Source organism: Solanum verrucosum, unplaced genomic scaffold (genome assembly GCF_900185275.1).
Source record: "Solanum verrucosum unplaced genomic scaffold, falcon-dt-bn FXZP01000261.1, whole genome shotgun sequence".
Classification (NCBI taxonomy): Eukaryota; Viridiplantae; Streptophyta; class Magnoliopsida; order Solanales; family Solanaceae; genus Solanum; species Solanum verrucosum.
In genome coordinates, this window is record NW_026019969.1 from 11,980,091 (window position 1) to 11,994,783 (window position 14,693).

At 33.3% G+C, this 14,693-nt stretch overlaps 3 protein-coding genes across 3 annotated transcripts in view; 2 read left to right on the forward strand and 1 right to left on the reverse strand.

Moving 5' to 3' along the window:
* Positions 1–14,693, reverse strand: part of LOC125815767 (uncharacterized) — a 162,375-nt gene that overhangs the window by 76,653 nt on the left and 71,029 nt on the right. The window lies entirely within an intron of this gene.
* On the forward strand, positions 4,495–5,523 carry LOC125815057 (uncharacterized). Its single transcript, XM_049494459.1, has 3 exons — positions 4,495–4,687; positions 4,904–5,079; positions 5,215–5,523. Exons 1-3 carry the CDS (start codon positions 4,495–4,497, stop codon positions 5,521–5,523), a joined length of 678 nt encoding a protein of 225 aa, XP_049350416.1.
* Positions 6,884–12,139, forward strand: LOC125815771 (mitotic checkpoint protein BUB3.1). The gene is made up of 9 exons (XM_049495324.1): positions 6,884–7,181; positions 7,429–7,559; positions 7,976–8,058; positions 8,757–9,023; positions 9,732–9,807; positions 10,622–10,702; positions 11,453–11,531; positions 11,619–11,719; positions 11,812–12,139. The coding sequence occupies exons 1-9, from the start codon at positions 7,065–7,067 to the stop codon at positions 11,897–11,899; spliced, it is 1,023 nt and encodes a 340-aa protein (XP_049351281.1). The 5' UTR covers positions 6,884–7,064; the 3' UTR covers positions 11,900–12,139.

Genomic DNA, 14,693 nt, shown 5'->3' on the forward strand with positions numbered 1-14,693 from the left:
TTGCAGATTTACAAGTTAATCCTCACTCTCATAGGCAGTTTACTTGGTTGCAAGGCTAATTAAAAAGGAAAGGAAAATTAGCGATTGGCAAGGTGCAAAGTTTAAGGAATGACATTATGTCCATATGGCATGCTATCCCTCTAGGAGGTCATTCAGGTGTAGAAGTTACCCTCAAGAGATTGTTGACACTATTTTATTGGAAGAACATGAGAACAAAAGTGAAGGGTTTCATTCAAAGGTGTGATGTTTGTCAAAAGAACAAATCTGATTTAGCTGCTTACTGTTTTATTTAAAAATATATGTAAAAGGAAAATGACTGAGTTTTCGAAAAACTGATTAAACTTATGGTTTAAGAGAAATCGGGTTTCCAAAAGGACAGAGTCGCCACTTAATTTTTTAATAAAAATCAAGAAAAATATTAAAGGGTTTTCAATGGATTTAAACAGATAAAATCAATTGAAAAAGGGTTCGAAGTTCAATATACATTCCGAGAAGGTGTTAGGCCCTCGGAATGCCCGCTAACTTGCGGTTGACCGGCGATTTGACTAAAATGACTTTGACTAATTTTGAGAAATTTTAACATAAGAATATTTAAATAAATTACAATATATAATTAATTTTGAGAAAATAATTAGATAAACGACGCATTTTTTCTTTTTTAGAGAAAAGAATTCAAAATGACACATTGGACTTGTGATACAAGTAATTAGAATTTCAATAAAACTAGACTAACTAAAATTTATCTAATTCATTTTTTAAGATAATAATTTGAACCAATTAGAGCATGAGACCATTTTAAATCAATTGATAAAAAGAGAACACACACAATTTTATTTTATTTTAGTTCATTTGAGAAAAGTGTTAACTTAAAACCATTTAAATAAGTAAAATGATTAAAGGAAGAGGCATTCAAAACATGTCCTTTTAAAAAGAACAAAAGATTTAATTAAAATGAAACATAGCCAATATATTTGATTAGTAAGATAAAATGAATACAAAAACAAATATAAGAATGTATTAAAGGTAAGCCAATGTAAAGAAATTAACTTATCGTTTGGGGAATTTAATTAGGTTAGTTAACAATTTAAAAGTTAGAGTCAACACGCAATAAACAATAAATAATCATAATTAAATAATTAAAGAGTAGGGAGAAATTGAATTTGGGCCTCCTTTTGGGCCAAATTCGCTGAAATTTGGGGCTTAGGCTCAATCCCGTTTTTGTATACACTGGTTGTATATCAGTGTATATCGTATGAATCCAGCCCATTTTTCTTGTATATAAGGATGTATACCAAATGTATACAACCTAATTCAACTTCCAAAACACCTGTTTCAATTTTTGGCCTTGCATTTGTTGCGTTTTGACATGTATAGCATGTATACAAAATCTGTATACCAGCCTTTCCCTGCGTTTTTGCTTCCATTTACCCTGTATTTTAGCTTCCCTTTCAACCTTATTGGATCGACGAGGCAGAATCGAACTTAGGCTCGAGGATGTGCAAAGACGGAGTCCAAAAGGGACTCGAACGGAGTTCAAAGTGAACTCGAAGCAAATTTTCACATGCAAAGGGAGTGTGTCGAGATTAGTATTCGCACTTAAACTTATTCACAAGAATAACATTTTTAATAAGAATACAATAAGGCATGATTTTGATTTATAACAAAGCAAGCTAGACATCTCACAACAAAACGAAGCTACTACCAATGTACACTTTAGTGGATTCAAAGAGATACAAATTAAGAAAGGAGAAGCGTACATTTGATAATAAGAAACCACATTTTTTATTTAAGTTGATCAACAAAGAGACAAGTTGGAAACTTTAATGAGGTGACTAAAGAACATACTGATCTTATTTGAGCTAATGAACCGACGTGGCGGGTAAAGGTGCATATGGACAGCAAGAAACAACAAGAAACAAGCTGGTGTTTATCACGTACTCAACTAAAAATTAAAATAAACACGACATAGATGCGGCCAGTTGAGCGTAGAGCATATCTCTTTGGGTATTTGCAATTGAGAAATCATTTTGAGAAAAAATACAATGAAAAAAAAAAAATTGGCCAATCCTAAAATAGAGCAAAGACATGGAAAATATATGCAACAGTGATCTTACATTTCCAAGCTTAGCACAAAAGAGACGGAAAATAAAAAAAGACTATCCTCCTTTGATTAAATTTATACACAATCTTTTATCGAGATCTTAGTGCTAATTCAAATATCGAGGAAAAGACACGAAAAGCAAGATAGAAAGACCATAAATATGTACAACATTTATAATAAGCTCATATGACCCCATACAACTGATAGTAAAGCAAGCTAAACATCATAACTACGAGCAAAGAGGCCATGGCTGATGGTCTTGTATTTTATTTGTCCTAGCATAATGGCTAGATATATAAACTTAAATGACATCCTAGGCTCTAAACTAAACAGTGACAATTGAAGTTGTAAGACTGGCTAATCAACATTCTGCAGATTAACACATCCAAACAGCCTAGGACCATAAATATTCGTCCACAAACAGAGCACTAGACGATATCTATAATGAATACCACAACTAGGCAACCACTAATTTCGACAAAGGCGAGTAACAACTTAGTGTAAGTTAAACAAAATACCAAACTAAACTGAAATACCTTCCCCACAAAACGACTCATTCGAAGAAAATCAGACGTTCATACTAGTGAAACTTAAAATGAAATTAGAAGAAAACCAGTCGACTATGCTTATTTTGCAGTGACTAAAGACTTTAACCCCCACAAAAATGAAAATACACGGCTGGAAACTAAGGAATATTGAATTAGAACAGATTATAGCTTTGGTCACGATACGCCAACAACACACACAAGATACAATAATTGGCACTCCAACCACATCGAGAGAAACGATAGACTATTTCGGACAATGACATAGCAATACACATACCATTCGGAAAGAAAGAATGAGAAATAGGAACAAAGATGTTACCTTTCCTGGAGCAGCGATACTAGGACAATAACGAACTGACCACGAAAGAGCTTCCACCACCACACGAGACTCCGGCGAGATTTGAACGGGCAGAATACAGCAAACAGGAAGTTTCAAGAAAACTTTTTCGCGCAAGTGTATTTCTTCTTCTAGATTCTAGCTAATTGCAATACTTTCTCTAACTATTTTTCTAATACCAAATTTTCCAATTCCTCCCCGAGCTCCCCCTTAACAGTGAATAATATGCCACATATATAGAAGGAAAATTAGGGTTCCGAAATGGGGAAACGGATAGAAATTCCAAATTCAAAAATTGAATTCCTTCACCAATTTGGACGAGCACCTTTTCCTTGAGACTTTGGCTCATTCCGAAAGGGAAAAGGAGACAGACGCATGCCTCTGTCTTGCTGTTGCGACATTAATGGGATAAGGACGTTGAGGAAGAAAACAAAAAAAAAACAGAGTACTGCCTGACTTGCTCGTTGCTTTTTCCGTCTATCACTGTATCCTCTGTGAAGGCGTTAAATCGAGCAGGCGTCGTTTTGTACTGCTTGGATTGTCGTTTGAGTCATTGTCGTTTATGTCGTGAATTCACGCAATTGAATCGTGAGCTACTGCCGTTTGGAATGTTGCTTACGTGAAGGTTCTGGGTTTCTTTTGTGCATATGGGAATGGGCCGGGTCTGGGTCATTTGAGTGGGCTGGAGATAAGAGGAAAGGCAAGTTGGGAGTGGGCCTGCGTTGTTGAGATCTGGAAATGCTGGAAAATTTTAAAAGAAAGGCCCAAATTGGTCTTTTTAAGTTGGACGTGTGAATTGGATTTAAGTTTTTGACCATATAGGTCTAAACCATAGCCAATTGGGAATTAAGGATATAGCCAATCTTGGTTAATTAAGATAGATTCGGCTAAAAGTCAAATAAGACGGGTTAATATAATTAATTTACGAGCTTCTTATTCTTAACGAAATAAAATAATTAACTTGATAATAATATAATTAATTTAAACATGAACTAATTAATTCAAAATCGTAATTATGATTTAAATTAAACTAAGTTAGTAAAACACTTAGCTAAAAATAAATAAAAATCTTTTGATATGATTTTCAGATATTTATAAAATACACTAATTAGACACATAATTATATAATAATTAACTTAATTATAAACTAATTAACTCGAAATATAAGTTACTAATTAATTTAAACCAAATAGCCAAATATTTAAATAAAACTAAATCGTTTTGAGACAATTTTCGAATATTCATAAAAATACTAATTATATGCAAAATTATATAGAAGACATATTATTATTTAAAATTATAAAAAGTGACAAATTATTTAAAATAACTTGCAAACTATATATTTTATTTTATTTTCAAAATTTCTAAAATTAATTATTTTAAATCATTTGAAAATTAAGAAGTTCGAAAATTAATTATATCGGGGAAGGTCAAAATTGGGTGTCAACACTTACCATGGGTTGTTACAACCATTACCTATTCCTGAGGTGGTGTGGTCTCAAATTAGTATGGACTTCAGTGATGGTCTTCCCAAGTCTCATAGCAGTGAGGTGATTCCGATTGTCGTCGACAGACTCAACAAATATGGTCATTTCCTCCCACTGAAACATCCCTATACTGCTCAATCAGTTGCCCAGGTGTTTTTGGATACTATTGTGAAATTACATGGCTTACCTGATACTATAACCAATGATAGAAATGGTGTGTTCCTGAGCTCTTTTTGGTAGGAGCTATTTACTCTTCAAGGGGTATTATTGCATACATCTACAACTTATCATCGTCAGTCTGATGGACAAACAGAAGTGTTGAATAGATGCCTTGAAACCTACTTAAGATGTTACTATAGTGATGATGCTTCCAATTGGTTGACTTGTTTGCCTATGGCTGAGTATTGGTATAAAACTTGTTTCAATTCAGCCATACAAAACACACCATATGAAGCCTTATATGGCAGGCCACCTCCTCTACATCTCCCTTACTTATCTGGTGAATCAGCTTCTAGCGAAGTTGACACTACCTTGGTGAACAAAGAACTTAAGTTGCAACTCCTTAAGCATCATTTGCATAAAGCTCAACTCCGAATGAAGCAACAGGCAGATTCCTATAGAAGTAAGAGGTATTTTATTGTGGGGGATTAAGTCTACTTTAAGGTGCATCCCTACAAACAAGTGACTATCTCTCACCACTCTTCTCATAAGCTTGTTGTTAAATACTATGGTCCATTTCAGATCATTAAGAAGGTTGGCCCTGTGGCCTACACTCTTTTGTTGCCTAATTCTGTCAAGATTCACAAAACTGTGCATGTCTTGTTAAAAAAGTGTTATGAAATGTCTTCCCACATTTCTTATCCTTTGATTGTTGGCCTAGCCAATCTAAATTTCCCTACTCCAGAGTCTGTTTTACAGCGAATAATGGTCAAGAAGGGAAACAAGGTTGTTGCTCAGGTATTGGTTAAATGGGTTGGTCTTCCCGCTGATGTAACTACCTGGGAATCTGCTACCATCTTGAAGACAAGGTTTCCATCCTTTGATCCTTAAGGACAAGGATCTTTTGTATGAGGGAGTATTGTTACAATAATTTGGGAATTCAAAAGTTAGTTGACAAAGTTAGTTAAACACTGTTTAACAAAATCAGTTACAACTAACATCTAACTAACTATCACTACACTGATTATTGTAGCTTAACAATGTTTAACTAACTTTGTCAACTAACTTTTGAATTCCCAAATTACTGTAACAGTACTCCCCCATACAAAAGATCTTTGTCCTCGAGGATCAAATGATGGAAACCTTATCTTCAAGACGGTAGCAAATTCCCAAGTGGCTACATCAACGGGAAGACCAACCCATTCAACCAATACCTGAGCAACAACCTTGTTGCCCTTCTTGACCATTCTTCGCTGTAAAACAAATTCTGGAGTAGGGCAATTTGGATTGGCAAGGTCAACAGTCGGAGAAAGGCAAAAGACAACTGGGCAGGAAACAAATTGTGTTGTATAACTATAAGTATATAGGGCGAAGAGATATATATATGTATTTGTATATATATTTTTCTCGCTTTATACAAACACAAATACAATTTATACATTTCTGTTTGTATAAAATGAGAGAGGCGAGAGAGAGAGAGTGACGAGCGAGATATATGGGGAGAGAGGCGAATGACAAAGTGTTTGCTACGAATTAGAATTAAACGAAACTATAGTTATAGCATTTAATTTTAATTAATAGTTTGCTATTTTAACAATTTTCCCTTTTTTGAATACCTTATTTATGAACATGATTTGCTTATTTAGTAAGATGGCAAACGAATTGATAGGTTTTTGATACTTTTTTATAAGTAATGAAGTTTGCCCTTTTTTTTCAATAAAAATAAATTTAGAGAAGTTCAAACGGGCCGGAGAATAAAAGCCAATATAACTAAGGACTCGTTTGAGCATGAATTTTTATTTTATTTTACTTTATTTAAAAATTATTGTTTGATCATATAAATTTTAAATATAACTTGTTGTATATGAAATTTACAAAACACCAAAAACATGTTTTTACTTTAACTTTTATCATTTTTTTAAAAAAATTATTCTAAACATTTTATTTTTATAAAATAACATCATTTAAATTATATTTCATATTTCCATCCCATTTTTAAAAAAATTAAAGGAAGTAAGAAATTTTATTTTGTTTTCACGTCAAATGCCCACAATTCACAAGGCACAAACTGAGTAAGAAAACAATTTAAAATTTAATACTGTATTCTTTGTGTTTGATTTTGGATTCGATGTTTCCGAAGTATTTAGTAGCGCAGCAAAACGGAAAAGACGTTAGGCCTACCCCGCTTTTAGCTCTATAAAATTCTTTTGCCAAAATTTAAAACCCAAACCAATTACTAGTACTCATACTCCCTATCTGGCCCCCATTTGAATTCAAATTCTGGAAGCATTCATCTGACCTTTTTTTCATTTTTCAAAATCTCTCTCTCTCCTTCTCCCTCCACTCTCTGTGAAACCCTAGTCACTCTATACGCTCCCATATCCTCTACTTAACGCTGAAATCAACCATTTTAAGCGAACGACGGCGATATCATGACGGCGGTGTCGCAATCTGCCGGAAGAGAGCTCGAAAACCCGCCCAAGGACGGCATATCCAACCTCCGCTTCTCCAACCACAGTGATCACCTCCTTGTTTCTTCTTGGGATAAGGTTACTCACTTTTCTGAATTTCTAAATCTCTGAGTTCATTTGATTTAATTTTGAGCAATTCATTAGATTTCATCTCTTTTGTGACTGTTAGATCTTACTAGTTTGAATTACTTGCTTGATTTTTATATGCTTTACTTGAGCTGAGAGTCTATAAGACTGCGCACACACCACCCCTGTGGGATTACTCTAGATATGTTGTTATATAGTTAGTTTGATTTTTAAGTTTAATTGCTTTGCATTTTATTAGACGGTCCGTTTGTACGATGCAAGTGCTAATGCCTTGAGAGGAGAGTTCATGCACGGAGGTGCAGTGCTTGATTGTTGCTTCCACGATGATTCATCTGGATTCAGTGCCAGTGCTGATAATACCGTTAGAAGGTAATATGATGTTGTGTTTACTATTTTACCTAGTGTGTGGATATGGTGCATAGCTGAAGTATCCTGGTTAGGTGAATTGGTGAATATTATTCTATTGTTTTTCTTTAGGATTTAACTTTGTATACTAATTTGCTGGCTCTCTGGTTACTGGTAACAATTTTGGAGGAAAAAAACAACTGTTATAATGCTGGAAATTAGATAATGAACACATACCTTTTCAGTTTCAAGTGATTTCCTGATGATAAATATCATCATTTTGTGTTAAGATCGTGAATGGATATTGAAGTTTGAGAAATAGTCATCATTGCCATCCATGTCATACTGTTATTTCTTATTACGGTATAGTATGTAATTGCTTGAACATTTACCTCGGTTATAATAACTTTCTCACTGGAAAATGTTTTCCCCTGTTCTAGGCTTGTGTTCAACTCTGGAAGAGAGGATATCTTGGGAAGGCATGATGCACCTGTTCGCTGCATTGATTACTCATATGCAACTGGTCAGTGTAGATAATTCACGGCGTTTACAATTTTCAATTGACAATTTAAGTTACTTCTTGCTGCTCTAAGATATGACTTTGTGGAGTATTTATTTGAAATATAAGGAGTCTGGAAAAACATCACTAGTCAGATAAAAAATTATCTTGTGCATTCTGCTCTGCACATTCCAGCTTTTAATCAGGCTTTGGTGAAAACTGAAAGAATCTTTACACCTTTTCACAATTCAATTCTTATACTTTCTGATTCTGTTCAATATTATGTTCCCCACTGTAAAGCTACCAAAAATGATAGTAATACGTTATTGTAAGAAAATCATATGTCCAATATAATGGTGGTTCTATAGAAGTTTCTGCAACGGAAATTCAATCAGTTCAATCGTGACTCAAGTTCTGTTTGGTTGATGAAAAAGTTGCTTGTGCACCTATCTTTTTTTCTTTCTCCTTTTTTATAAACTTTTTGCCTATCTCTTCAAAAGTGCCCAGTATATTCCTCTTACTATTGTTGTCAAATAGTAACCTAATCTCATGCATCAGTTAGTATGATATAGTCCAATATGACTTTAGTCCATTATGATTATGCGGACCCTATAAATGTTGATTGGAAATCTCAATGGTGGCATTCTGTTATTTCAGCTTAGAGTCAGTATGGTTTGAAAGTTGGATCCAATAGAATTATATGATTTTCTTGTGTGGCATAGGACAAGTGATAACTGGTAGCTGGGACAAAACCTTGAAATGCTGGGATCCTAGAGGTGCAAGTGGACAGGAACATACTCTTGTTGGAACTTATACACAACCAGAGCGTGTTTACTCTCTCTCTCTTGTTGGGAACCGATTAGTTGTAGCAACTGCTGGAAGACATGTGAATGTCTATGACTTGCGGAACATGAATCAACCTGAACAGCGGAGGGAATCATCCTTGAAGTATCAAACTAGATGTGTGCGGTGTTATCCCAATGGAACAGGTTTATTCCTTAATCTCTATTTGCTGCTCCATTGTAGAGTTTTAATGGCTCAATATTGGACATCTGGTTGCAAGGTTTCTGCTTTTCACTATCCTAGAGCTAATTGCAGATAACTCTAATGATTGACATCATTTGGGGTCCATTTTTCACTGTATTGGAATCAATTATCGATCACCACAACTGCCTACTTTCATAGGACTTCCACTCTTATGTTATTTAAAATTTTCAGGAGTCAAAAACATTAACAAACACTAAATGTATCAGTTATATTTATCTTTCTGGAGTCTCAGTAGTCAAAATAAAATTATGAGTATAGTTCTTCCAGGGTTGAACTGTAAATAACCGATGTTTACTTTCAGTTCTGTAATATTTGGTGGTTTCAGTAAACGAGTTAATCTGATCCATTAAATTAAAGAGTCTGGACAATCCTAAGTTTGAAATTCACCATAAAACCACATTTACATCATTATCTGTATGCAAAACCTAGTGACACAAATATTCTTTGAAGTCTTTCATGATGAATTTTGGAGCACACTTTTGATGGCCCATTTGTAGCAAATTCTTGGCATAAATGAAAGTTAACTTATTGGATCATGAATGTTAGAGCTTCAACCGACATTTAGTTCTGATTAAGTCTTGTGCTTTCATCAATTTTCTGGTTTCTTTGATGCATTGCCTAGTTGTTCTCATTATAAGTGTAATTTGCAGGCTATGCTCTAAGTTCAGTTGAAGGTCGGGTTGCAATGGAATTTTTTGATCTTTCTGAGTCCGGTCAATCGAAGAAGTATGTAAATTAGCTAACAATCTTTATCCATGTTGTAGTTCCTTTCAAAAGACTTCTATTTTTGTTTTCTTTGGTTTTTCCTGGCACTTTCCAATATTTACTATTTGCTTATTCTGGTTGACACTTTTGACCTTATAGAAATTAAAATTAAAGAAAATAAACAGTATGTGTTAATTTTAGAAATAGATGATTTCTTGTTTTCGGTATTGAACAGAATGAAACTATTGAAGAGGAACAGTGAAAAATATATTTATACAATTAAGTCATTTATAAGATAATTACAGTTAATCTTTATGATAAGTAATAATAGTGACATATTAAAAATGGTAATAATTTGCTACCACAAGTTAAACCACATTGCCTGTGTATACAACTTAAATCTGTTGAAGATAAAATTCTTTTAGCTCATTATACTGTACAGACAGATAAAACAGTCTCTGTACAAACAGAGAATCATTCTACAATCAAGGAAATTGAATGGGTAATATAGCCTTGATGTGAAATATAATTTTGTATAGACCTTTTATGTCCAGTTAACTTTTTGCTGGATTGTTTTCTTTCATCTAAGATATGAAATCTTAATGTGACCAATTGTATATTGTGAAATGAAGTTTGTCAATGGTTGAATAACGAGATAGAGACAGCTAGTCCTCCTGAAATTGGAAATAAGAATGGGGAACCATGTTATAGATTAGTTTTTACGATTAGCTTTCTCCAAAACCCGGAGGATGTGAGGTGATTTTGCAATGTGCTAAGTAGATCATTTTGTCTATTTGGCATCTATTCATATGTAATGAAATGACTTACTGTGCAGATATGCATTTAAATGTCATCGGAAATCTGAAGCTGGAAGAGATATCGTGTACCCTGTAAATGCGATTGCATTTCACCCTATGTGAGTTCCAACTTCACTTCCAACTTTTTTTATTCCTGTGTAAATAAACGGAATAATTTCACTTTCAGCAAAATGTTTAATCACTGAAATTATGAGATATATTTCCTCAAACTAGCGGAGCAATATGTGTATTGTTGTATACTTTGTCCTATGGATCAAATTTCATAAAGATGTAGTAGAGATGAAGTGGTTCTCTTGGGATGTCCAAGACTGAACAAGGGTGATGAATTTGTGATAACATCCAGGGGCGGAGGCAGCATATACCTAAGGGGTTCATCCGAACCCCCTCTGCGGAAATAATACTATTTATACATGGTTAAAATTATTTTTTAGGTATGTATAATAGATGTCGAACCCTCTTCCACTAGTTCGAGTGTTTACTTCTCAAATTTTGAACCCCTTATTAAAAAATTCTGGCTCCGCCACTGATAACATCTCATCTGAACCATAACTGCCTTCAATCCTGACATTTCAGAATTAACGGTCTTAAAATTTCTTAAGTTTCAATTAATCTGTGTCTTGGATTTATGTTAACAATGTATTTTTGCAATTGCCTTTTGTTACTAACAAAATTTCATGTTCTAGCTGTTGGTTCCAATATTGATGTCTTCCTGTTTCTTGACATAAATTCCTTGATTTTGCTTGTTTGGTTCATTGATATGTTTCAATGGGTGACATGTGTTTTGGTTTCATACTGCTGACTTGATCTTAAATGTGCTTGGGTAACAACTATTTCCATGTTAACTGCAGCTATGGTACTTTCGCCACTGGCGGCTGTGATGGTTATGTTAATGTCTGGGATGGTAACAACAAAAAGAGGTTGTATCAGGTAAATATTTGTTGACATGCCTTTGGTTTCTATCACGCTGTATATGCTGACTGGTATGCTGATTGTTTTTACTGGGCCAACCTGTAGTACCCTAAGTATCCTTCAAGCGTTGCTGCGTTGTCATTTAGCAGAGACGGTAAACTCTTGGCTGTAGCATCAAGTTATACATTTGAAGAGGGAGAAAAGCCGTAAGAACGCTCTTTTTATTTTGTTATCTTTTTTTTTTTACTCCATTACTGTTCACTTTACCATAAGACTTAACTGTGGTTTAACCTTGCAGTCATGAGCCGGATGCCATATATGTCCGCAGTGTAAATGAAGTTGAAGTGAAGCCAAAGCCAAAAGTTTTGCCAAATCCTACCTCATAAAAACTAGAAATCCTCCTCCATCCTTTCTATGTGTTGAACTTGTTATCATATATTGAAAACAAAAAAAAGACTTTATCTACTTCATATGCCAGTTTGATTCCAGGACTCCATTCTCTTGACTGGAAATTTTAAAATACAGTTGAAAATTTGTAATTATCCACTTAGCAATTGTACCTTTTCTATGACATTCCGCAGTCTCATTCTCTAAAGATAGAGCAATAGCATGGTTGCCTTTGTTTCCATCGGTTGTTAACTGTTTTCTAAAATCCCTTTGGGTTCAAATCTTTCAGGAATGACAACAGTTTTTGGTCATCAACCTGTGTATAATTGTTACTCAACAGGCTGCACAGGCAGTTTTAGTACTTTTGTTGGCAGATTTTTCAGAAATATACAGCATAAAACACTAGTATTTATTTTTCATTGTTGAACTTCAACCTTCCCATTCACTTTCACTTTCACTTTAATTGCTTAATTTGATTCCAGATAATTGTAATGTCGTGCCACTTTATGAGCGACTTTACTGTTCTTTCATTGAAAGGATCATGTTGGCATATATTTATTCATCTTCGGTATGTACATCAAATCAATTTAAGTTATCATGGTTAAGTGAGATAATGAAGCAATCAATATATACATTAATTGATCATGAATACGTAATATTTTTGTAATTAAGGTCTGCGTAAACAAATCAGTTTAAGTTATCATAGTTAAGTGAGATAATGAAGTAATATATACATTAATTGATCATGAATAAGTAATATATTTATAATAAAGGTCTTCGTAAACTCAACTCTCTACAGATCCACTTTGTGGTATGTCAATGGGCTTTGCTGTTGTTGTTAATGCATTATTAATTCAATGTATAAACACCAAATATAGATAAGTTCATTGTATTCATGCTTTTCATATACAACCAATTATTCTCTGAAGTGTCAACAATGACATTTTCTTCCTCATTTAAGCTAGAACTGATTTTTATTTTTATTTTTCACCAGCTAGTACTGATTGGATGAATGAATTGTTGGTACTAATAAACACTACTGAAATTAGAAAAAACAACTCTTTTTTTCTGCCATATCTACAAGCATGCTAGAGTTGATTTCTTACAAGTAATCGTTACTTTGGCAAATCAATAGAATAATCAAGGTGTTCAAGTTCATAAATTGACACGACACCAACGGTTATTTGGGAGCAAATTAAGCAATTAAAGTGAAAGTGGATTAGGGAGATGAATGGGAAGGAGGAAAATCAATAGTGCAGAAAAGAAAAATGAATTGAGAAGGGAATTACTTGTACATTTTTGGTACTGTATTCCATACTTAATAGTGAAGTATAATTATCGTGTATGAGACAACACACGCAATAAGTTCCATTTGCTAATTTGCTTTTTGTTGTACTATTTTTCATTGGAAATTCTTACCCCGGACTTGACTGTCTACATTAAATTAAATAAATTTTTAATAGTTATTAAGTGTTGTAGAAGCAAACACATTTATTAACTTGATATAAATATACAATTGTTTTACTGAAATACCTTTCGGGAGTTGGAGTTGAACTATCTAGAAATTCAATTAGTATAATACACATTTTAATTTTAATATATGAATAATAATAATAATAATAATAATAATAAGAATAAGAATACTTGAAATGGATAAACACTACTGAGTCATACACTAATTGGACACGAATCTTTCGTGCCTTCTGACATTTTATCGAAAATGTTCTGTAAAACAATTTTCTTCAGTAGAGAGTTTATTATGAGGAAAATTACAGAAATCCCACCTTTTAGTTTACTTATTACTATTATTCCCTATAAGTTTTACAAATTTTCAAAATTCCTCATTTTCGCGCATCAGATTAATGTACCAGTGCTTATATTATTGTATCTCGCGCATCAGATTAATTTATCAGAGCTATATAAGTACTGATGCATGCGTGAGATACAATAATATAAGTGTTGATACATTAATCTGATGAGCGAGATACAATAATATAAGCGATGATACATTAATCTGATGCGCGAGATACAATAATATAAGCGCTGGTACACTAATTTGATGCGCGAAAATGAGGAATTTCTGTAATTATAAACTTTTAAGGGATAAATTGTAATTTTACCTTTAAAGTATGTGATTTCTGTAATTTGCCCTAAAAATAATCTCATTATCTTATAAATATAGGGATAAAATCTGCATATATTTATCCTTTTCATATATATATATATATTCCACATTTTAAGCCCTTTTAGATTGTACCTTCCAATATATAGTTTGGTACACCACGTAGACATAGTCAAAGTTAACTAATGGACAAATTCACTTGGATAAAAGAGGTTGACTTATGTGAAAACATTTTTACTTTTTGTTTTGGAGTCTGGTAAGTGAGAAACCACCAGGATAATATACAACAATAACATATAAGTGGAATTCGAAAAGGATGAACGAACACAAATTTATTCTTATATTCATAAAATAATAAAATTATTTTTTTATAGACTCTCGACTCACGAAAATTATTTTATAAAACAGAACAGAAAGAGTATATGCCAGAGTATTATATACTCTTCCTAAATGGATTGAGGTGAAAAGAACAAAAAGTCACTTTCATTTGATATTTGGTTAGGCCCTCGTTTAATTTACACAAATAACAAATCATCATATATTATCGTCAATACAACATACATTGAACTTCAATAATAAAGAGAAGTGTCAACCAGTTGATGTCGTGTAAATGTGTGACTAATTTTAAATCACTATAGAGAATTTATTCTTATTTAATTATTATTAACACA